At 46.7% G+C, this 24186-nt stretch overlaps 2 protein-coding genes across 4 annotated transcripts in view; both read left to right on the forward strand.

Annotated features, from left to right (window-relative positions):
* DNAJC21 (DnaJ heat shock protein family (Hsp40) member C21) overlaps positions 1 to 2343 on the forward strand; it is a 70000-nt gene extending 67657 nt beyond the window's left edge. For both annotated transcript variants that reach the window (XM_085845499.1, XM_085845500.1), the window contains one exon: positions 1745 to 2343. In XM_085845499.1, the coding sequence (XP_085701625.1) occupies positions 1745 to 1930 (186 nt within the window). In that variant the 3' untranslated portion in view covers positions 1931 to 2343. The remainder of the gene's footprint in view (positions 1 to 1744) is intronic.
* A 6706-nt stretch (positions 2344 to 9049) lies between these two features.
* The window catches only part of LOC147016642 (ankyrin repeat domain-containing protein 13C-like), a 41758-nt gene continuing 26621 nt past the window's right edge, over positions 9050 to 24186 (forward strand). Inside the window, exons 1-2 of one of the 2 annotated variants that reach the window (XM_085845502.1) lie at positions 9050 to 9483; positions 15578 to 15619. In XM_085845502.1, coding sequence (XP_085701628.1) covers positions 9186 to 9483; positions 15578 to 15619 — 340 coding nt within the window. In that variant the 5' untranslated portion in view covers positions 9050 to 9185. The remainder of the gene's footprint in view (positions 9484 to 15577; positions 15620 to 24186) is intronic. The other variant, XM_085845501.1, reaches the window with a different exon arrangement.

Raw genomic sequence — 24186 nt, forward strand, 5'->3', positions numbered from 1 at the left:
CTCACCAGAAAACCTGGTGGGGGAGCTGGTTAAATCGCCGACAACCCGACCATGGAACAGGTTAGTACAGGTTTACATGATACCTGCAGCAAGTCACAGATCTAATCTGGCCTGACCTGACCATTGAGTGATAGGGCCAATAATGAAATATAGCACGATATCTCAAAAAAGATGTGGACGGATTCGGATGAAACTTGGTGGAGATGTGAGGTGTGTGACAAAGAATTGATTCAATTTTGGTGAAGATCTGAAACTGGATCCGGATCTGATAATTTATTTTGGTGATTCTTCACCATTAAGAGTTTGGGCTAAACCGATATCTAGCACGATAATCTCAAAAAGTTGTGGATGGATTCAGATGAAAGTTAATGGACAGGTTGGGTGCGTGGCAATGATGAATTGATTCGATTTTGTTGAAGATCCAGATCTGGACACGAGAATTATTTAATTTCCAAAGTTATTCTTCACCAATGAGAGATTAGATGGGGCCAAAAACGATATAGTCCTGTATCGTATGATATCTAGCATTTTAAAAATTCAAAATTTCAATTAAAAAAGTAGTATTTCAAAAATGTATTGGGCCCAATATGTTCTCGTGGATCAGGTATTCGGTGGCGGAGGTGTACATTCTATCGAGTACTCTTCGAGTTTACTCTGTTCTTAAAAAAACAGAAACTGAGAGAACATCCTACTACACACTTTAGGTAAGTGACCTCTCCTTGTGAATGCAGACATCTCGATAGTTATCTGTAATTGGGGATGATTGGAGGTATACACAGACAGGTGTACATAATTCGTTAATTGTTCGGGTTAGTGCGCTATCCATTTTCAAAATGTGCAAGTATATCTCCTAAGATCTGTTAACATTTCTCATCAGATTTCTAGAAGACTTCAACCAGTTATATTTTCTATCAAGGGCAACCTTGTGTATCGTCTATCTTGTTCAGAAAATACTTTTTGCAGAGAGAAAAGATTATATCTGTGAATATCAAGAACTCTTCTAAAACAATGTGCATAAATGCTGTGTGATTCATCCTCAATTTTCCACTTGGAGTTTAACATAGAGCAAACATTTTTACCTCTGCTACCTAAGGTGGATGGAAGTTATGTTTTCACCTCTGTTTGTCTGTCTGTGATTATGATGTATCAGAAAGTTATGGATGGATTTGGATGAGTTGGTGGACAGGTTGGGTGTGTCACAAGGACAAATGAATTTCGATTTTGGTGAAGATCCAGATATGAAATTTAAAATTTTTTAAGTGATTCTTCATAATTGAGAGAGGGGTGCCCAAACACATATATATATATATATATATATATATATATATATATATATATATATATATATATATATATATATATATATATATATATATATATATAGCATGATGTATATATATAGCATGATATTTCAAAAAGTTGTGGATGAGTTGGTTGAGGTCCCAGATCCAGATCCGGCCTATCGGCGCAATACAAAGTGTGAGCTGTTCAGCCTGGCAGAGGTTTGTCCTCTACCGAGTGCCGTTGCAGTACAAATATGAAATTCAGTCCTTCAACCTTCCTGATGTAATGATTCCATTCAAGATCATCCACAAAGTATAAGGCTGACTACTGCCAGATATGCACTTATATTCTCAAAAGTTGTACAATCATGATGTTTGTTTGTATTGCAAGTTGGCTGCTGCTGCTGCTGCTGTGTTGCTGCTTCCTCGATTGTGCCGATGTTTTTGTTTTATTGTCGCAGGATGGGTTGATTTGTCAGAGTTGTGGCATTACCTTTGCCTCGAGGAACAAGCTGTTTGAACACCTCCGTCTCTCTGGCCATGCCGCTGCCTTACCCGACAAGCCTCGAAGGAATCCTTCGCACGGCCAGGACTCTGCAGAAAAAGCCACGGATAATAAGGGAAAACGAGGTAAAAAGAAAAGATAGGACTCGGTGAAGCTTGTAAATAAAACGATTCTGAAGTATTGTACACTGTGTTAATGTATGACCGTACGCGAGAGAGTTAAACGAGGATTCCTTTGTATGTTGGGCCCAGTCGGTGTAAAGCAATCGGTGTATAAGAGCATTTTAGACTCTTAGATACAATGGAGTTCAGCAAAATGAAAAGAAAGAACATGTTACACGAAGTACAGCGAAAGGAAATAATCTGTCTCTCATTCTCCCCCGGTGTTCTTATTTCAAAGCGTTGTACATGAAAGGGGAAAAGGATTATTTAGAGCAAAAGTGATAACATTGAAGAACATTTGTTGCTTTGTGATGATTACATTCTGCCTGTTAATGTTTGGAGCGTGAACATTTCGACCCATCTCGGTTGGAGAATAAAAGCTTTATAATGTTGGCTTGTGCTTTTGAATTTGGCTTCGAAGCGAGGGATCCTCATACAAGTTTCCGAGCTCTTCCACGAGCCTCGACTATGTTTACAAAAAAAAAGAAGTTTATTTTCTTCCAACTGTGGTAATAGACCGCGTCTTGGATATCCGAGTGTAGAATTTCAGGCAGACTTATGATTAACTCCGGGGAGGTGGGCCTTGATAGTTGTCGTGAACGCCTCTGTCTCTCTGGCCATGCTTTGGGCCTCACCATCAGCTCTCATCTTTCTTGGGGAGACCTTATTCCCAAGATGGCCTTCAAATCAGCCATTGACTGGGCATTCTTCCTTATGCAGGGTCTTTCCTTGGCCACTCTGAATTTTTGACAACCTTATATGACCTTCATTCACAGCGTGATGGAGTACTGCTTCCCCCTTTGGTTTGGCGCCCTTGCTTCACACCTTGTCCTTGTTAAAACCGTGGATAGCAAGGCCCTCAAAATCATTGGGATCTCCCGTGACGAAGCTGAGTGTCTCGGCCTGTTACTTTCACATCGCAGGCAGGTTGATTGTCTCTCTGTAGTCTACCGCCTCCTTTTTGGTCTTGCACTGTCTGCACTCTCTTGGCTCTGTTCCTCATAGGTTTCTGCAGGGTGCACATGGTCTGTCAACTCCCAAAATCCAGGCTCACTGCTCACCTTCACTCATTTGTTCTCACCTTTGGAACCAACTTCCCCAGTCTGTTCAGTCTGATTCTTCCCTCCAGTGCTTCAAGATGGCTGTTCACCACTACCTCAGGTCAACCTCCATCCATACTCATGGTCTCTCGACCGCAAATGACCCCATACACAAGCACTCCCTTTTTCCAGGTTATTGTGACCCCCTCCCCCTCCCTCGCCTCGTTTTGTTTGTTTCTTGATGGTTGGTTTGGCCCTTTTCTGCTTCATCCCCCCCTTTCCCCTACTCTTCCTGTGTTTCATTCAGCTTGTGTGCAGATTGTTTACCCCCGTGTGTCCTCCCCCTCCCCTTGATATCGCATTCCCCCATTTTCATTTTGTGACCTTCCATTCTGCTCCAGCTCTGCCACAAGTCTTAACCATGAATACAAAAGAGCCTGCCCTCCAAAAGAAACCCTCCAGAATCTAGATCTAAACCAATGGGGGTTGGTTAGTTTTTATTCGCGGACTTGTGCTCATACCGCCACCCACCTTGCGGCCTTTAATACCCTTGCTATTTTCAGTCACCTGTGATGAGATGCCGGGCATTGTCTTTGCTGCATTGGGGGGAGGGGGGACCTTGTGTGGCTGCATTGGGGGGGGGGAGGGGGGGACCTTGTGTGGCTATTGGCTCTTCCCTTTGTCCTTCCTCCGTATGCCATCCATAAAAACAATATAAACTAACAATAGGTCTGCTTTGTGGTATCTTCCTTGTGGGTAGCCTCCATCATTCCCCCCACCCCTTATAAAATTTAGGAATCTGCCACAAAATGTACAATGCTTCAGCATTTCTGAGTCAAATCAGATAAGACATTATATATTTTTCTTTTCATTATATATGTATACAAATATATATATATATATTTTTTTTTTTTTAAATGGCAACTGAAGCTTCTTTCCTTATGAAAATGTCATCAACCAGCTCAAACTGTTTTGAATCTGTTCTTTGATGCTTTTTTTGAAGGTATCCATCCCTCTGATGTTTCGTTCACAATCTCATTCCTGGCGTTTTATGGAACCCAGACTCCCAAGGTGTATTTCGACTTGTATTGCATTCCATCTCGTGCTCCGTCGATGCTGCAATCTCGTACTGATGGCTTGTACATCGACGCATGAGAAGGAGGTTTCCCGTTACTGGATGGCTGTGGTGGATTATTTCAGATTCCACTCCATCATGCTACTGTCTTCGGTGAAGCTCAGTCAGAAACCATGGGTCGGTTTTAAAGATGCAGTTTATTAACATGCAAGTTGATTCCTTTTCATTGGCGTTCAAGTCTATTGAGAGACCTACAAAGCAAGTATGATAAGTGGTTTCTTTTTTTTCAACCCAACATTGAGCCTTTTATGAAGTAAGTCGTAGAAAAGGTGTTATAGTCCTCTTTAACAAATGCATATTGCATCATAATCATGATGTGCCGTGCTCGACAGTCTATACAGTGCGTTGGATCGACCGTGGCAGTTTCTTGGATGGGTCGCCACTCTCATGCAGGGTATTTGACTGAGTGTGCAGGAATTTGGTCACGGTTCCAGTGATGGTTCACCTACTCTTCGTGAATGACATGGCAGGATCTTTAAAGTCCACCAACTAATGCCAGCAGATGGGACACCCAGTTAAACGTCCATCTGAGGGGAGGCACACGCATTGATGAATCACCCTGCCTGCGAGGCACCAGGACGTTTGTAGCTGGGTCGAGATTTGAGGCCAGGCGAGACAGCTCAAGAGGCGAGTGTACATACCTCGAGGCTATCTTAAGTGCAATGAATATTGCATTGGGATGAATTTATGGATGTGGCTCACCGGTTGCATCATTACTGAGGCGTGGCTGTGCTGCTGATTCAGTGACCACATGCATCGGGAATTTGGCCTGGAATTTAATTTGTTGAGGGTGCTGGTTATATTCACCTAGTCTTCATCAAAAATGAAGACGAACCAGTCTCAGTAATGTAGCGGTAAGAGTATCCATTCTGAGTATTGGGATGCCGGCGGTTCGAATCCTGTCCGAGTCATACCAAAGCCTTTGAAAATGGTATTTTCTGCTTTATGCTCAGCATTTAAAAAAGACAGCATGGGTAAACCACCACAGGTTGGTAACGATAGCACAAGCTTTGATGGGCCTCATGACCTCTTGTGTTGAAGTTTATTGTAAGAGAACTCGTATCGATACTAATAAAAGGGTGTGTGTCAGTGTGTCTCCTCCATAACTCTAAAATTATAAAACCTCGCAGCCTGAAACTTGCATGCATACCAAGAAAACTCCAAGCAAGTGCAAGAGTGAAAATTGGTTGTTTGGGTTCATTAAAACACCCTTCAGGATCGTCGCTGAGCCCTCACCAGCTTCCAAATGTAGTTTGTTTGTAATAATATTCCCAGGGATGGTTTTTATCTCACCTGTAAAGTAGTTCCGGGGAGCTTACGGGATGGCGCGTCGTCTGTCCATCCGTAAATACTTGCAACTTCTTTTCAGAAACGACACACACGATTTTAATGAAACTTGACCACAACCTTTATCACCCGTGATGTACCAAGGTTTGTTCATGGCATGAAAAAATAATCCATAGCTTTTACTTTCTTCTCCATTATATATTTTGTCGGTCATCCGTGCCTACCAGTGGTTGCCTGATTATCTTATCCAGCCACTACCAGGTGAATGCCCCTGTATTTAATATCTGTGATGTTTTTTGTCATCATTCCTGTAGCTGCAGCTATCACTGGTACAATTTTGGCATTCTTCAGCTTCCAGGATCTTCTCACTTCATTCTTGAGATCTTGGTGTTTGGTCATTTTCTTGATTTCTGCATCGTTGGTCCAAAATCACTGCTATCAATACCTCAATAAGCAATGCCTCCTTCTCTTTTTTTTTTTTTGTACCCAAGTATTATATGTGGTCGCAACACTGTTTTCGATGTTCACGCTCGATGGGATCATTAGGTCGTACGTGAGCAGTAGGTACTTTCATGTTTTCAGTGATTACATTTGGTTCATTTTCCCACAAATTTTCTGGAACTGGGACATCAAAGTTTTTGCAGATGTGCCAGCGGTTTACTTTACAAAGTCTGGGGTGTCATTGTGTATGCAGCTGTTCTGACGTGTGTGTGTGTGTGTGTGTGTGTGTGTGTGTGTGTGTGTGTGTGTGTGTGTGTGTGTGTGTGTGTGTGTGTGTGTGTGTGTGTGTGTGTGTGTGTCATTAAGCATAACATATTCTACTTACCACACCTCCACCCCTCACGTTTCTTTTTTTTTCATTCTTTCTCCTCTTTCCCTCTCCCTCTCCCTCTCCCTCTCCCTCGTGTGGTATAGCAATGTTTGGTGAAGCAGAGCTCTCCCCATCTCCCCTCCCTCTCCTCACTCTTCCCCTCCCCCTTGCCTCCTCTCTTCCTTCCATCCCTCCTCTCTCAATCCCCCACTCCATACCCCCCCCCCCCAACCGGTCAGCTAAGCGACGGGTTGTACTTGCAAGTTATCTATCTATAATTCCAGCAGTGTGTGTATGTGTGTGTGTGACCGCTGTTTCTCGACAACCACTGGTCCGATCTAATTGAAACTTGCCAACTACATTGCTGGGGACCTGAGGATGTGCCTTTTCAAGGTTTTATATTAATCGGACAAGTGCTTCCCAAGTTATGGCCATTTATTTACCAACCAATGATGAGACACGTTGCTGCGTGGGCGTGGACGATGGGGGAAGAGAACCTCAGCCGCGTTCCCCATTACAGGTTACAACGTACGGACTTCCGGAGAGTGATGACTTCGTGTATTCTAATAATTTCTCGATTACTTATGCGCATTTATAGATAAACACAATGCTCCAAGTTATGATCGTTTTCATATTAGACGGTGCATTAATTTGGGTAACATCAGAGTGAGATGGTATGCTCCGAACCAGGAAGTAAATTTTTTTTTGGGCTTTTTTTTCTCCTCTTTCCTCTTCTCTTTGTGTTTTTCCTTGTGATGACATTGGGAAAAGACAAAATACGTTGGCTCTAATTGAATAATTGGCCATTAAAACTAAATTGCGAATAATCGTAACTGCCATATGCGTACTTCCGGACAGTGAGGACTTAACTTGCGGATAGTGACGATTACTGTATTCTTTCTCGATTCTTTCTTTCTCGATTTCTTTCTCGATTTTCTTTATATTAACACAATGCCCCAATGCAGTCGTCGTTTATGACAGCGAAGGAACGAAGCTGCGTGTCGTACATGCGCAATGAAATCTAACGAAGCACGAGCTGCTCGCGTGACACACGACGCAACGCGCATGACAAGGCGTCGTGCAGCTGAAACGGATGAAGAACGAGCTGCCCACTTGGCAGACAACACTGGACGCGAGGCAAGGCGTCGTGCAGAAGAAACGGATGAAGAATGAACTCCTTGCTTGGCAGACAACACTGAACGTGAGGCAAGGCGTCGTGCAGAAGAAATGGATGAAGAACTAACTGCTCGCTTGACAGACAACACTGGAGGCAAGGCGTCGTGCAGAAGAAACGGATGAAGAACGAGCTGCTCGCTTGACACGCGATGCTACACGTGTGACAAGGTGTCGTGCAGCTGAAACGAATGAAGAATGAACTGCTCGCTTGGCAGACAACACTGGATGTGAGGCAAGGTGCCATGCAGAAGAAACAGGTACAGGCACGCACGTTCGGGCATGTGAGAGCGAAGGAACGGCCTGTGCAGTTGTTGTTTTTGACACGCGGTTTGAAAGTTTTTTTTGTTTTTTTTTTCATGTACGGTCACGCACGTACGAGCATGTGAGAGTGAAGGAACGGCCTGTGTGGTTGTTTCTGGCATGCGGTTTGAAAGTTTTTTGTTTTGTTTTGCTTGCACCTACGGGCATGCACTAGTCATAATAAAATACTGTACACCGTTGGATCTCTCACGTCTACCGGTGAATACTGGCAAATTGTCTCTCATCTTAATGTCCATTCAATGAACGATGCATTCATTCAATCAATGCCTTGCCTGTCAACCACCGGTGTGACAGTTTATAGTTGCTTTGGGAATAGACCCCTCTGAGCCAGTTCTTTTTAAAGGTAAGTGCGTTACCTCTGTGCTATCCCATGAATCGGTATAAAAGTGACTGTGGCATTGGATGCACGTGGCGCAAGCGAACGAATGTAAATATTCCAGGTAGTAGTCGTAGTAGTAGAAATCGTCGGTGGACTTGTAAAGCAACGTAAGACAGCAGTGGGCTTCATCTTTGAGCACTGGAGGGAAGAACTTGGTGGACATGTTGGGTGTGTGACAAGGAAGAATCGATTCAATCTCGGTGAAGATTGGAATCCGAGAATTTTTATTTCATTTTTAAAGCGATTAATTATTTACCATTGAGAGACGGGGCCAAAAACGATACATAGCATGATGATGATATGTCAAGAATGTATGGTGCCCGATATGTTTTCCTGAATCAGACATTGCTGTTCATCATCATCATCAATCAGACGAGCTGTCAAAATAAGCACAAGCTTGAAAAAAGCTGACAGCCCTTTTTGTTGTTTTTATAAACACATTTCATCACTACAACGACACGAGCAGTTCAGCAAGAAAGAGGACACAAAGTCCTCTTTGTCCTCTTTGTCCTCGTTCCACCTGACAGTCCTTTGGCCCTTCTGAGCCATGCACGATTTTACATGCATGTCACATGGATGATGCCACAACATCCTTCAGGCAAGAAAAGCTCCACAAGTCGATTGAATGAAATCATTGGGTTGAGATGTTGATTTCAAAGCGTTTTGTCATCGATTTTTATTTATTTATCTTGAAGCAGTAAATTTACTCCATTTTCAGATGTCAAGTGGGAGAGAATTCCAGATGTTGGGAGTGGAATGTCCAATCGATTTGTGGGGTCGTTGCGGTTTTTGGATTCCAAATGTGATATTCCTTGGACTGCCTTGTGAGACATCAGGAGTGAAAATGTTTGTTAAATTTGGAAAATCTCTCGCTGCTCACGCCTTGCCGTGAAGGAGACGATGGTGCGAACGAACGTCACGTACAGCTCGGCTCCTCCCCCTTTGGATGCGCGTGCGCGCGCGTGCTCCTCGTCCTGAGAGGCGCAGTGCGCGCGCGCACACACAGGCAGCCGCTGTCGGGGACGTCATTGAACCGATCCGGACATTCTCTGGAAAAGGCGATCGGGCGACATATCCTCCGGTGGTGATGACGGGCGAGACGGTGGGAACGATCGCCTTGAGTCCGTTACGAGCGGCGGGGACGCGGAAAGCCCTGAAGGAGGTGGGGTCGGGGGAAGCGGGAGCAAGTCCTGACCGGCGCCGGGAGCGAGAGCGGAGCAGCCGGACGAGGCAGCGCGCCCTGAGTGCTCCGGCGGCTCCGCTGCACACTCCCGTACCACACAACAGCTTCCCCCTCCACCAGGCTGCGTTCGCCGGAGATGCTCGGCGCGTGCTGTTCGTGCTGCGAAGCAACCCTCCTCTGCTGATTGAGCGCGACGTGCACGGTTCGTGGGAATCCCTCTCACCTGACCTCCATTCCTTCGCATACGGGAGTCCCGAGAGGGGCGTTTTAGTGAAGTTGTGATTCGTTTTGCCATTCATAAGTCGGGGGGGAGGGGGTGGGGGTGACGAAAGATCTGTAAGCGAGCTTGATTTGTTTCGTCCTCTCTCAACCCTCCTCCTCCTCCTCCACATCCTCCATCTCCCCCCCCACACCCTCCATCTCTCCCCCCCCCACCTCTTCTCTGCATCTCTCCCATCCTTTCCTCCACCACCAGTCCCCTTCCCCCTTACTCCACCATTGCTCCCCGCATCTCCAACCCTCTCCCATCCTTTCTTCTCCCCCTTCAGCCATTCCATACTCTCATCTCTCCCATCTTCTCCTCCCCTCTCCGCTCCGATCCTCTTTTCTCTACTCCTCCTCTCTTTTCTCTACTCGTACTCTCTTTTCTCTACTCGTACCCTCTTTTCTCTACTCCTCCTCACTTTTCTCTACTCGTACTCTCTTTTCTCTACTCGTACCCTCTTTTCTCTACTCCTCCTCACTTTTCTCTACTCGTACTCGCTTTTCTCTACTCCTCGCTTTTCTCTACTCCTCCTCGCTTTTCTCTACTCGTACTCGCTTTTCTCTACTCGTACTCTCTTTTCTCTACTCCTCCTCGCTTTTCTCTACTCGTACTCGCTTTTCTCTACTCCTCGCTTTTCTCTACTCCTCCTCGCTTTTCTCTACTCGTACTCTCTTTTCTCTACTCGTACTCGCTTTTCTCTACTCCTCGCTTTTCTCTACTCCTCGCTTTTCTCTACTCCTCCTCGCTTTTCTCTACTCCTCCTCGCTTTTCTCTACTCGTACTCTCTTTTCTCTACTCCTCCTCGCTTTTCTCTACTCGTACTCGCTTTTCTCTACTCCTCGCTTTTCTCTACTCCTCCTCGCTTTTCTCTACTCGTACTCTCTTTTCTCTACTCGTACTCGCTTTTCTCTACTCCTCGCGTTTCTCTACTCCTCCTCTCTTTTCTCTACTCGTACTCTCTTTTCTCTACTCGTACTCTCTTTTCTCTACTCGTACTCTCTTTTCTCTACTCGTACTCTCTTTTCTCTACTCCTCCTCTCTTTTCTCTACTCCTCCTCTCTTTTCTCTACTCGTACTCTCTTTTCTCTACTCGTACTCTCTTTTCTCTACTCCTCCTCTCTTTTCTCTACTCGTACTCTCTTTTCTCTACTCGTACTCTCTTTTCTCTACTCCTCCTCACTTTTCTCTACTCGTACCCTCTTTTCTCTACTCGTACCCTCTTTTCTCTACTCGTACCCTCTTTTCTCTACTCGTACCCTCTTTTCTCTACTCGTACCCTCTTTTCTCTACTCGTACCCTCTTTTCTCTACTCGTACCCTCTTTTCTCTACTCGTACCCTCTTTTCTCTACTCGTACCCTCTTTTCTCTACTCCTCCTCACTTTTCTCTACTCGTACTCGCTTTTCTCTACTCCTCGCTTTTCTCTACTCCTCCTCGCTTTTCTCTACTCCTCCTCGCTTTTCTCTACTCGTACTCTCTTTTCTCTACTCCTCCTCGCTTTTCTCTACTCGTACTCGCTTTTCTCTACTCCTCGCTTTTCTCTACTCCTCCTCGCTTTTCTCTACTCGTACTCTCTTTTCTCTACTCGTACTCGCTTTTCTCTACTCCTCGCTTTTCTCTACTCCTCGCTTTTCTCTACTCGTACTCTCTTTTCTCTACTCGTACTCTCTTTTCTCTACTCGTACTCTCTTTTCTCTACTCGTACCCTCTTTTCTCTACTCCTCCTCTCTTTTCTCTACTCGTACTCTCTTTTCTCTACTCGTACCCTCTTTTCTCTACTCCTCCTCGCTTTTCTCTACTCGTACTCGCTTTTCTCTACTCCTCGCTTTTCTCTACTCCTCCTCTCTTTTCTCTACTCGTACTCGCTTTTCTCTACTCGTACTCTCTTTTCTCTACTCGTACTCTCTTTTCTCTACTCGTACCCTCTTTTCTCTACTCCTCCCTCACTTTTCTCTACTCGTGCTCGCTTTTCTCTACTCCTCGCTTTCTCTACTCCTCCTCTCTTTTCTCTACTCGTACTCGCTTTTCTCTACTCCCTCGCTTTTCTCTACTCGTACTCTCTTTTCTCTACTCGTACTCTCTTTTCTCTACTCGTACTCTCTTTTCTCTACTCGTACTCTCTTTTCTCTACTCGTACTCTCTTTTCTCTACTCGTACCCTCTTTTCTCTACTCCTCCTCACTTTTCTCTACTCGTACTCTCTTTTCTCTACTCGTACCCTCTTTTCTCTACTCCTCCTCACTTTTCTCTACTCGTACTCGCTTTTCTCTACTCCTCGCTTTTCTCTACTCCTCCTCGCTTTTCTCTACTCGTACTCGCTTTTCTCTACTCCTCGCTTTTCTCTACTCCTCCTCGCTTTTCTCTACTCCTCCTCGCTTTTCTCTACTCGTACTCTCTTTTCTCTACTCCTCCTCGCTTTTCTCTACTCGTACTCGCTTTTCTCTACTCCTCGCTTTTCTCTACTCCTCCTCGCTTTTCTCTACTCGTACTCTCTTTTCTCTACTCGTACTCGCTTTTCTCTACTCCTCGCTTTTCTCTACTCGTACTCTCTTTTCTCTACTCGTACTCTCTTTTCTCTACTCGTACTCTCTTTTCTCTACTCGTACCCTCTTTTCTCTACTCCTCCTCTCTTTTCTCTACTCGTACTCTCTTTTCTCTACTCGTACCCTCTTTTCTCTACTCCTCCTCGCTTTTCTCTACTCTAGTACTCGCTTTTCTCTACTCCTCGCTTTTCTCTACTCCTCCTCGCTTTTCTCTACTCCTCCTCGCTTTTCTCTACTCGTACTCTCTTTTCTCTACTCCTCCTCGCTTTTCTCTACTCGTACTCGCTTTTCTCTACTCCTCGCTTTTCTCTACTCCTCCTCGCTTTTCTCTACTCGTACTCTCTTTTCTCTACTCGTACTCGCTTTTCTCTACTCCTCGCTTTTCTCTACTCCTCGCTTTTCTCTACTCGTACTCTCTTTTCTCTACTCGTACTCTCTTTTCTCTACTCGTACTCTCTTTTCTCTACTCGTACCCTCTTTTCTCTACTCCTCCTCTCTTTTCTCTACTCGTACCCTCTTTTCTCTACTCGTACCCTCTTTTCTCTACTCGTACTCTCTTTTCTCTACTCCTCCTCTCTTTTCTCTACTCGTACTCTCTTTTCTCTACTCGGACCCTCTTTTCTCTACTCCACCGCACTTTTCTCTGCTCGTCCCCTCTTTTCTCTACTCGTACCCTCTTTTCTCTACTCGTACCCTCTTTTCTCTACTCGTACCCTCTTTTCTCTACTCGTACCCTCTTTTCTCTACTCGTACCCTCTTTTCTCTACTCGTACCCTCTTTTCTCTACTCGTACTCTCTTTTCTCTACTCGTACCCTCTTTTCTCTACTCCTCCTCGCTTTTCTCTACTCGTACTCGCTTTTCTCTACTCCTCGCTTTTCTCTACTCCTCCTCGCTTTTCTCTACTCCTCCTCGCTTTTCTCTACTCGTACTCTCTTTTCTCTACTCCTCTCGCTTTTCTCTACTCGTATTTTTCGCTTTTCTCTACTCCTCGCTTTTCTCTACTCCTCCCTCGCTTTTTCTCTACTCGTACTCTCTTTTCTCTAGTACTAAACTTTTCTCTACTCCTCGCTTTTCTCTACTCCTCGCTTTTCTCTACTCGTACTCTCTTTTCTCTACTCGTACTCTCTTTTCTCTACTCGTACTCTCTTTTCTCTACTCGTACCCTCTTTTCTCTACTCCTCCTCTCTTTTCTCTACTCGTACTCTCTTTTCTCTACTCGTACCCTCTTTTCTCTACTCCTCCTCACTTTTCTCTACTCGTACTCGCTTTTCTCTACTCCTCGCTTTTCTCTACTCCTCCTCTCTTTTCTCTACTCGTACTCGCTTTTCTCTACTCGTACTCTCTTTTCTCTACTCGTACTCTCTTTTCTCTACTCGTACCCTCTTTTCTCTACTCCTCCTCACTTTTCTCTACTCGTACTCGCTTTTCTCTACTCCTCGCTTTTCTCTACTCCTCCTCTCTTTTCTCTACTCGTACTCGCTTTTCTCTACTCCTCGCTTTTCTCTACTCGTACTCTCTTTTCTCTACTCGTACTCTCTTTTCTCTACTCGTACTCTCTTTTCTCTACTCGTACTCTCTTTTCTCTACTCGTACTCTCTTTTCTCTACTCGTACCCTCTTTTCTCTACTCCTCCTCACTTTTCTCTACTCGTACTCTCTTTTCTCTACTCGTACCCTCTTTTCTCTACTCCTCCTCACTTTTCTCTACTCGTACTCGCTTTTCTCTACTCCTCGCTTTTCTCTACTCCTCCTCGCTTTTCTCTACTCGTACTCGCTTTTCTCTACTCCTCGCTTTTCTCTACTCCTCCTCGCTTTTCTCTACTCCTCCTCGCTTTTCTCTACTCGTACTCTCTTTTCTCTACTCCTCCTCACTTTTCTCTACTCGTACTCGCTTTTCTCTACTCCTCGCTTTTCTCTACTCCTCCTCGCTTTTCTCTACTCGTACTCTCTTTTCTCTACTCGTACTCGCTTTTCTCTACTCCTCGCTTTTCTCTACTCCTCGCTTTTCTCTACTCGTACTCTCTTTTCTCTACTCGTACTCTCTTTTCTCTACTCGTACTCTCTTTTCTCTACTCGTACCCTCTTTTCTCTACTCCTCCTCTCTTTTCTCTACTCGTACTCTCTTTTCTCTACTCGTACCCTCTTTTCTCTACTCGTACTCTCTTTTCTCTACTCCTCCTCTCTTTTCTCTACTCGTACTCTCTTTTCTCTACTCGTACCCTCTTTTCTCTACTCCTCCTCACTTTTCTCTACTCGTACCCTCTTTTCTCTACTCGTACCCTCTTTTCTCTACTCGTACCCTCTTTTCTCTACTCGTACCCTCTTTTCTCTACTCGTACCCTCTTTTCTCTACTCGTACCCTCTTTTCTCTACTCGTACCCTCTTTTCTCTACTCGTACCCTCTTTTCTCTACTCGTACCCTCTTTTCTCTACTCCTCCTCACTTTTCTCTACTCGTACTCGCTTTTCTCTACTCCTCGCTTTTCTCTACTCCTCCTCGCTTTTCTCTACTCCTCCTCGCTTTTCTCTACTCGTACTCTCTTTTCTCTACTCCTCCTCGCTTTTCTCTACTCGTACTCGCTTTTCTCTACTCCTCGCTTTTCTCTACTCCTCCTCGCTTTTCTCTACTCGTACTCTCTTTTCTCTACTCGTACTCGCTTTTCTCTACTCCTCGCTTTTCTCTACTCCTCGCTTTTCTCTACTCGTACTCTTTTCTCTACTCGTACTCTCTTTTCTCTACTCCTCCTCTCTTTTCTCCACTCTGACCCTCTTTTCTCTACTCCTCCTCTCTTTTCTCTACTCGTACTCTCTTTTCTCTACTCGTACTCTCTTTTCTCTACTCGTACTCTCTTTTCTCTACTCGTACTCGCTTTTCTCTACTCCTCGCTTTTCTCTACTCCTCCTCTCTTTTCTCTACTCGTACTCTCTTTTCTCTACTCGTACTCTCTTTTCTCTACTCGTACCCTCTTTTCTCTACTCCTCCTCACTTTTCTCTACTCGTACTCGCTTTTCTCTACTCCTCGCTTTTCTCTACTCCTCCTCTCTTTTCTCTACTCGTACTCGCTTTTCTCTACTCCTCGCTTTTCTCTACTCGTACTCTCTTTTCTCTACTCGTACTCTCTTTTCTCTACTCGTACTCTCTTTTCTCTACTCGTACTCTCTTTTCTCTACTCGTACTCTCTTTTCTCTACTCCTACTCTCCCCTCTCCTCTTCCATCCTCCCTTATGCTTGATGACTGTTCCATCGTAATGCCTCATCGTTCCTCGCCATTCTTTGCAGGCATACATGACATTGCTTGAGGCTTAATTGGAGGTGGTTCTCTGACTTTAAATTACCATTTGCCTTTCACTGCCACTCAATGTGTACATCTCCAGAAACATGAATCATGAGTATCTTTGTCTGTTTCCCCACGTGACTTTTTTAACAATCAAATCCTAAAAAAATCCTTTCTCTGTTTGCCCTTTGTGATCATTTTCTTTGATTTCTGCAGGAAACACAGCTCTTCATATTGCTGTCATGAAAGGACAAAAAGGTAAGTTAATATCAACTTATCCCTCCCTTCCTCATTATTTTGTTCCTCGTCAAGTCCAACAACCATCTTTCCATCCAGCGAGCTAAAATGACCACAACTACTGCCATGGTACCTCGAAGGTGCACACAAAAACACACATACACATATATATATATATATATATATATATATATATATATATATATATATATATATATATATATATATATATATATATATATATATATTGTTACGAATTTGGAATTCAATTGCACACAACATACAGGTTCCATTAGTCAGCTATGTCGATAAGTGCTTGTTCCCAAGATAGCTCACCTTCCATTGTTTAAATGTTCAGAAATCGATTAGATGCGCTGCAGATCGATTTAATAGTTAGGGAGCGAGCAATGGAGAGATCCCTCCCCCTCTTCTGCGAAGAGGAAGAAGAACCCTGTGGTGACGTCAACAACTCCCTCCCACCCGTGGTTGAGCGGGGGGGGGGTGGATCACAAGGGCATGAGTCACGCCGGGTGCGGGGGAGGGGGTGTAAAGGATAAAGAGGACATCTTTTCTTTGTTCAAAAGGAGTTCGTAAAGAGTTCCGTGGGAGTCCCGTGGTAGGGCTGAGTTCATGGGAGTCCCGTGGCAGAGTTCGTAAAGAGTCCCGTGGGAGTCCCGTGGCAGAGTTCATCAAGAGTTCCGTGGGAGTCCCGTGGTAGGGCTGAGTTCATGGGAGTCCCGTGGCAGAGTTCGTAAAGAGTTCCGTGGGAGTCTCGTGGTAGGGCTGAGTTCATGGGAGTCCCGTGGCAGAGTTCGTGTGCTGAGTCCCGTGGGAGGAGTAAGCTTTTTGCTTCGGCAGTTGGGGGAGTCGGGAGGAAGCCAGAAGCCAAGGAGCTGCGTGGAAGTCCGGGCGTCATGAAGGAGACGCAAGCTGGAGGCGCAGCCTTGCCTGCTGTGTTGCGCAAACCGCGCGTTCGTGTGGAGAGAGCCGGAGAGAGCTCGCCTGCCACAAGGAAGGCCCGAGCTCGACCGCGGCTACGCTAGCTGCCGTGGGGAAGGAGCATCGCGGGTCGCCCAAGCACGTTCGTGTGGAGAGAGCCGGAGAGAGCTTGCCTGCCACACAGAAGGCCCGAGCTCGACCGCGGCTACGCTAGCTGCTGTGGGGACGGGACGTCGTGGGTCGCCCAAGCCAGACACCATGAGGGTGCAGGTTACCTGCAACGGTCTCGTGGGACTCGTTCGGTCTGCCAAGTCCCACGCCATAAAGACCCAAGAGGTCCAGTCTGCCCCCATTGCCTTTGATGGGGTCTTTTTCCTGCTTTTCTTTCGAATGAATGTTGTGGCACCGAGTCCCGTAAGTAAAACTGTGTAAGTGACTGTACATTAATAATTTCTTATAGACAGTTGTAGTTCTTTTGTCATGCTTTTGTTGCTTGTATAATTGCATACGTGTTTTGCCTTATTTAATTGCATACGTGTTTCATTCTAATAAATGTCCTTGTGTGAATGTAAACCTGCTCGTTTCGTCCATTCCCTCATTGACTGAACATTTCGTGTGTTGGGAGTTAGAAAGCCGTTGGTTTGCCGTAATAGGGGGACATTTGGACCGACGGTTCTCGGCGATTACGCTGCTCGGAATCGCGCACGGACAAGCTCGCCTCGGCGGTTTGTTCCGTACGAGTTCCGTCGAGGGTGGAATACCTCAGTAGTTGGATCACGTGGGTATTTAGGTACATTGAAGATTGGCAATCGAGCCTACCCCACGTGATCTGCTGATTGGCGTATTTCGGTTCTTGCACAAGGACCCGTCGCTCGGAGTTATCCGGGCGGCGATCTATATTCCGGGCGATCGGTCGGGCCGACTCGACTTGCGGCTCCGTTCAGAGCGGTTGGTTGGCGGCCGACCCCCGGCCAATAACAATATATATATATATATATATATATACACATATATATATATATATATATATATATATATATATATATATATATATATTTCTATATATATATATATATATATTGTTACAGCTGTGGAAATTTGCAATACACCAGAAAGGTCCTCAGGTTAGATATATCAATAAGTTCATGTGTAGTTAGTCCACACCCGTTGTTTAGAGGGAATATGTGTGATTCATCCGGGCTGCGACACTTTGAGTTAGCCATTTTTCTTTATCTATCATTATTTTGGACCAATCACCCCCCACCAACCAAATCGCCACCACCAACAACGCCCCCGAACAACTACACCAAACCGCCACTACCTTCACCTCCACAACCCCACCCCGCAAGCATCGCCTCACCCCCATTTTCAAACGACGCCCACCAACAACCAAACCACCACAGCAAACCCCCCACCACCTTCGCCTTTCTCCTTCCACAACCATCAACCACACCACCTCTCAACACCGAATGTCGTGCTGTCCAGGGCCCGTTCGGTGATTGTTGCCGACCGCGTCGAGCCCGAGTACAAATGGATGCCTTTCCGGGAGAGGAAATCGGATCAGGGGAGGTTCACGCCCCCTTTTCCTCCGTCCAATGGGCGAGCGTCGGGTGGTGTGGCCCCCGCCCCCAAGCGCGATGCAAGTGGATTCCTTTTCGGAGGAAATTCGGATCAAGAGAGGCTCACACCCCCTTTTTGCCCGACCAATGGCTGAACATCGGGTGGCGTGGCCCGCCTCCAAGCGCGATTTGATCCGCGAATTTACATACACGCTCCTCCCCCGGTCTATAAAGACGTGAGCACAAGGCAACTCATGGCTGGGGCTGGCTGGTCGAGTGAAGACGGAGGTCGTGGAGTCTGAGTCGTGTGTTTGCAGGGATCGGACGGCGAAGGGGACTGAGCTCGGAGTTGAGGTCAAGGGACGAGTCACGGGGTGAAGCAGGGACGCGGAAGAGGGCTCAGGGGCGAGAGTTCGCCGGAGTCGGTGCGGTCCCAAGGCCCCGCTAGCGGGACGGATCGTCCGCCATTCCCCTCTCTCCACCCCGAGCATCAACAATTTCCCCCATCCGCGCTGAGATAGCGCCGGCAACCTCGTCCGTTCCCCACCCCAACCATGGTGTCGACGGACCAACACGTGCCTGCGCAACGCACGCCTATTGGAGCTCACCGACCACGCCAGGGGCACGGAGTCAGGCACGTTATGCTGACATTGCGGCTAGCCCACCATGAGGGTGCGGGTAAGACCTCTTCGGTCTCGTGGACCTGGCCGCTCACCCAGCTCCCACGTACATTTGGTCCACGGACCTGTCTGCCCCCTTGCCTGTGAGGGTGGCTTTTCTTTGCTTTTTGTGTAAATGTGTGTGTGGCGCCATTCTTTTAAGTAAACCTGAATAAGTGCTTGTACATTGCTTTATTCGGTTGTAACTCTGCGTTGTGTTCTTGCTTTCACTGTATGGCTGTAAATACGTGCCTTGTCTGCGTGTGTAATAAACTACTTGCTTGTTGAACTGTTTTCCCATTTCGTTACGTCCTTTCCTTCGTTTGAAAGTTCCATCTTGCATCACGTAAGGGATTGGTAGTGGGTTTAGACACCCAGTAAATAATATGAACCGTCGAGGTTGGCGATAACTCCGCTCGGTTATCCCCCCTTAGCACGGAACGAGCCGCTTAAGCAGTTCGTGTCCGGAGCCGACCTGCGGCGTGGTACAACTCCTCGGTACGCTACCAGCGCGGGTACTTAGATATATTGACATTCGGCGATTCACCATATTTCGCGCGGGTAGAATGCGGACTGGGTTGTGGTGAGGTTAACCCCCCCCCCCCCCGTGACGAGCTCCTTGGCGGTAGTTCCAAGAGGGTCACGACTGAATTGTCCGTTCCGGTGTGTGATGCGGTCGCCATTCGAGTTACGTGGCCGATCGCATGCCGGGCGGGTGAAATTCGTAACAATATATACGTTATGGCCACAGGTACCAAGTGTTATGAGGGGGTTAATTCCCGTTTCTCCTCGGAAGAGCCGGACCTGCGGCCACTGCTCACAATTAACTTCGTGGTATGGTGGGTTTCTTTACGACCACAAACCCAATCAGTTAACCACGAGTTCCAGTGTCCACCGTCTAACTCGAGGTCACGTGACTTCCTAAACGGGGAACGTGCTCTTGGCAAAGCACCAATCTTATCTTCATTAGATCTTATTTAGGGTGGCCGAGCGTTTACCGCTGGTGCGTGCTGATTGATGGGTTAATTGGTATGGTAATTACCTCCCAGTCTATCTAGGTTCTGACAATGCTGGATCAATGGAAGGAAAGGACAAGCACGGACAGGTTGAAACGTCAACAAGGGATTTATTAATAAGGAAAAAATAAATAAACTAAAGAACTTTTCATTTCTTTGTGGTGAAAATAGGGAAATTCAAATAAATCAAAATAATCTCAAGCAAATAAAGAATTAATCAGGCATTGATAGAAAAACAGACAAAGAGCAGATGCTTGTCACTGTGCCTCACTTAACGATTAAACACGAGACAAGGGTACCCAGCAGATCATTCAGGAGGGAAAGAAATCCGGTTTCGGCTTACCAAGGTAGAAGTCGTCGTGCGTCAAATAAAATGTCCCGAAAGGTGTGAACGTGCCTTGTTCCATTGCCAGCACCCTGTCTCTCGCAAACAGGCTTGAACACCAATCGATGTCACGTCGTCACCCCCAGGAACCAGGGACGCCAAGAATCAGGTGCACCAATTGCAGAACCAGCAGGAATGGTCCAAGCATCACCCACCATCAGGGGCCACCAGGAGCTGCAACCAATGGACAGCTGTGAGGTGCTGTAACCAGCTATCACCAAACTGTCAAAAAACTGTCACCAGCGGTGAGAGCTGTAAGGCTGTCGCCAGCTCACCAACCGTCTGACTAGAACAACCGACTGGAACTAAAAATAACCATCACCCAGCTGTCACAAAAACTGACAGGAAAACGGTCCTCCCATCCTTTTTATAGGCGACCAGTCTGGGCGGAGCCTCAAGCAGACTTCAGCCAAATCCACATTGCCTATTGGCGCATTGTTGCACGTGACCAACCATCAACCTCGCGATCATTCCTTCCTCGTTCAGCCCGACACGAACAAGAGCCAGCCAGCATCCATAGAGCTGCCAAACGGGGTGTCAAATGTCGGTGAAAGAGGTGGGTGAGGTAAATGATCCACAGCCATATTTGACCGTCAGAATTTCTGCTCAGGAAAAGCCCGCAGTGTGCCTAATCGAATGTCCTGTAAGTCCAAGGTGGAAATAAATCATCTACCTCCAATCCAATGTGTCCTGATGGAAAGGGGGTAGACGAGCCTCCGTTGGGCTAACGGTTATCTCGCGTGCATGAATGTATGTGTCATAAAGAGAAAAAGGTCATCCCATAGGAAAGGGAATCTATTCTTTACCCTTCTCCAATGCATCAAAGTTAGAATCCCACTACACATGGGGATAGGTTTATCCTGGACATTCAGTTCTGGAAATAACTCGGAAGACCTAAATGTTTGTATGCATTCGTCAGATCCGATTCTGAAATGCATAACAATATATATATATATATATATATATATATATATATATATATATATATATATATATATATATATATATATATATATATATATATATTGTTACGGTTGTGGAAATCCACAGAACAGCATTCAGGCTTCCCAGAGATCAGTTATGTCGATAAGTGTGTTCAGAATAGATTTCCCCACCGATTATTTAAAGGGTATTATTCGTGTAACCGGGCTGTGATCGTTGAGTCAGCCATTATTCTTTTGCTATCTTTATTTTGGAACAACCACTACTTCAACAACCACAACCACTACTTCTACAACCACAACCACCACAGCACCAACCACAACCACTATCTCAACAACCACGCCATCCCCACCACAAAGCAACCACAACCTCGCCTCACCTTCATCTCCATTGCGCCGCCATCTTTTTTCCAGCCACGGCGAATCCCACAGATGAGCAGCATCTCCGCCGACAGACGCGGGGGCTGATGATTTCCACAACGTCCGCTTTCCACGGCTGATGATTCCTGCAACTTCCGCGTGGTTGATGATTTCTACCACGTCCGCTCTCTCCGAGCTTCGCGTCGAAATCGGATCAAAAGATCAAAAGGGGCGGAGCCAGCGAGAGGTGAAGAGTGAGAGGTGAAAGATCAGACCTCACTCACGGACCCCATATAATGGCGCGCTGAACGCCAAGCAAGCAGTCTGTCGGAGTTCGGAGTCTGTCGGGGAGCTGCAGAGAGTGGAAGTCTGGAGCTTGGAGCCAGGGTTCGAGTCCAGCGGAGGGCAGTCGGAGCTTGGAGCGCAGCCAGCCTGCCGTGCCGCGCAGAACTGCGAGTCGGTGGGGAAAGCCGGAGAGAGATCGCCAACGCCGAGGAACGGACGGGCTCTTAAAAGAGCATCAACTCTCGAAAGAGCAAAGGCCCGTTCATTCCTCGGAAGCGTCGTCGGCTAGGCCCGAACCACCAGGCCGCATGGCGAGGCTTGGGCCAACCAGGTCGAGCAGCGCCACCTGCCATGTCAACGAAACGTTGAGGGTCAACCAGCGAGTCACCATGAAGGTGGCAGGTAACCAGCACGGCCTCTCGGAGCTCCTGCGGTCTTCACAGCTCCATGAACTATTAAAGGCCCACGGGGTCCAGTTCTTGCCCTTTCCTTTCCTGGGGTTTTTCTTTGTATGAATGTCGTGGCACCATGTCCTTAAGTAGAATTGTAATAAGTGTACATAATAAATAGAACGGTTGTAGTTCTTCGTCTTGCTTTATTCCTGCATGATTGCATACGTGTTTGTTTGCATACGTGTGTAACAAATAAATGTCCTTGTGTGAATGTTGACCTGTTCGTTGCGTCCTTTCCCTCGATTGAGCTGCCATATTGAATTAGGGATATTAGCTGGCTTATAAATAGCCGATAAAGTAATCGGATCCGGCGGGGCCTGGCGACATACACCGCTCGGCAAATCGCGAACGGAGCGAGCTGCTGAAGCGGCTCGTTTCCAAGCAGGTCCCGTTGAGCTGTAAATCCCCGGCATTTCTGTCTGCGCGCATACTTAGGTAAATCGACAATTCGGCGATCGGACCCTGTCGCGCGCGGACAGAATAGTTGGCTGATTTTCGGTGTGATTAAAAACACACCCGTAGCTGGATTTCGGTGTTGATCTGAAAGCTGCGACTAGGTTTTCCACGTCCGGTGGGCACGTGGCTGCGATTAGTTAAAAGCAGTTGCTCGCACGCCGGCGCGGCGGAAAACTACAACAATATATATATATATATGTATATATATATATATATATGAATCCAAGCTGGTTATGTTAGTGAATCTCACCAGGTAATGACATCCAAAACTGCTCTTTGCAAGCACGCAACGTGCCCTTGTGGAACTAACTCTCATATTACTACACCTACCATTACTTTAATGCCTCTAATTATTACCTCCGTGGACGAAGGTTAAGTTTTCACCGCTGTCCGTTTTTCTGTCTCAGTTGTGGACTATCCCAAAATGTTTTGGGCGGATTCGGACAAAATTTGGTGGACAGGTTGGGTGTGTGACGAGCACAAATTGATTTGATTTTAGTGAAGATCTGAATCCAGATCTGGATCGATTTTTTTTTTAATTTTCCAAGTGATTCTTCACCATTGAGAGATGGTGGCCAAATACGATATACAGTATTGTTATGGATTTGGAAGCCTTTTGCACACAGACAGTCAGCAGCCCCCGCAGTTCAGTTATTTCGATAAGTATGTGTTTATAGTTAGGGTCCCGTCCTTCTGTCTAATGGGATAATTTCATGTGTGTGCTGCGAGTTATTTTCTTACCTCTAGAATTTATATCCACAAAAATAACAACAACACTATGGACCATTCCCCGCACTATGGCGTGCCGAACACGCATGTGGGCGGAGTTCCCTCGGTCACTGAAGTTCTGACTCCATGCTTCGGCCAATTGGAAGGGTGCGAGCGCGTTTGCCACTTTTCAGCCAATGGGCGCAGAGCGAGCTCCAAGAGAAGCAGAGTCTCTTCGGGGGGGAGGGAAGGGGGAGGATCGAGGCGCCCCAACACTCCCCCCGACCAATCACAGAGAGATGGCCAATTTCCCCCCGGCGAATGAGGGGTGCAGTGACGTGAGACACGTCCCCCCGCCCGACCCCGGTCAGAGAAGAAATAGATGAGACAGCGTGGTCATCTCATGGCTGGTCTCGTCTTGTCGCTGGCTCTGGTCTCGTCGCAGTGATCCCTCGCCTCGCCATTATTCGAGCTGGCTGGCGTCCGTGGCTGAATCCTTGGTCCCTCGGTGCGTGGTATATCGGCGCGGTTTCGAGTCCTGCCGCCGGACAAGATCGACGTTACCGCACGAGGCGGGCAGGTGCAAGACCAGGCTCTTCCCTCAGCTCGTCTTCCCTCCTGAGCTGTAGGGCACAATAAAGGGCAACCGGCCCCATTTCGTGTGTGTGTGTGTGTGTGTGTGTGTGTGTGTGTGTGTGTGTGTGTGTGTGTGTGTGTGTGTGTGTGTGTGTGTGTGTGTGTGTGTGTGTGTGTGTGTGTGTGTGTGTGTGTGTGTGTGTGTGTGTGTGTGTGTGTGTGTGTGTGTGTGTGTGTGTGTGTGTGGCGCCA

Source organism: Eptatretus burgeri, chromosome 11 (assembly GCF_056783735.1).
Source record: "Eptatretus burgeri isolate ZD-2024b chromosome 11, Ebu_testis_v1, whole genome shotgun sequence".
Lineage (NCBI taxonomy): Eukaryota > Metazoa > Chordata > Myxini > Myxiniformes > Myxinidae > Eptatretus > Eptatretus burgeri.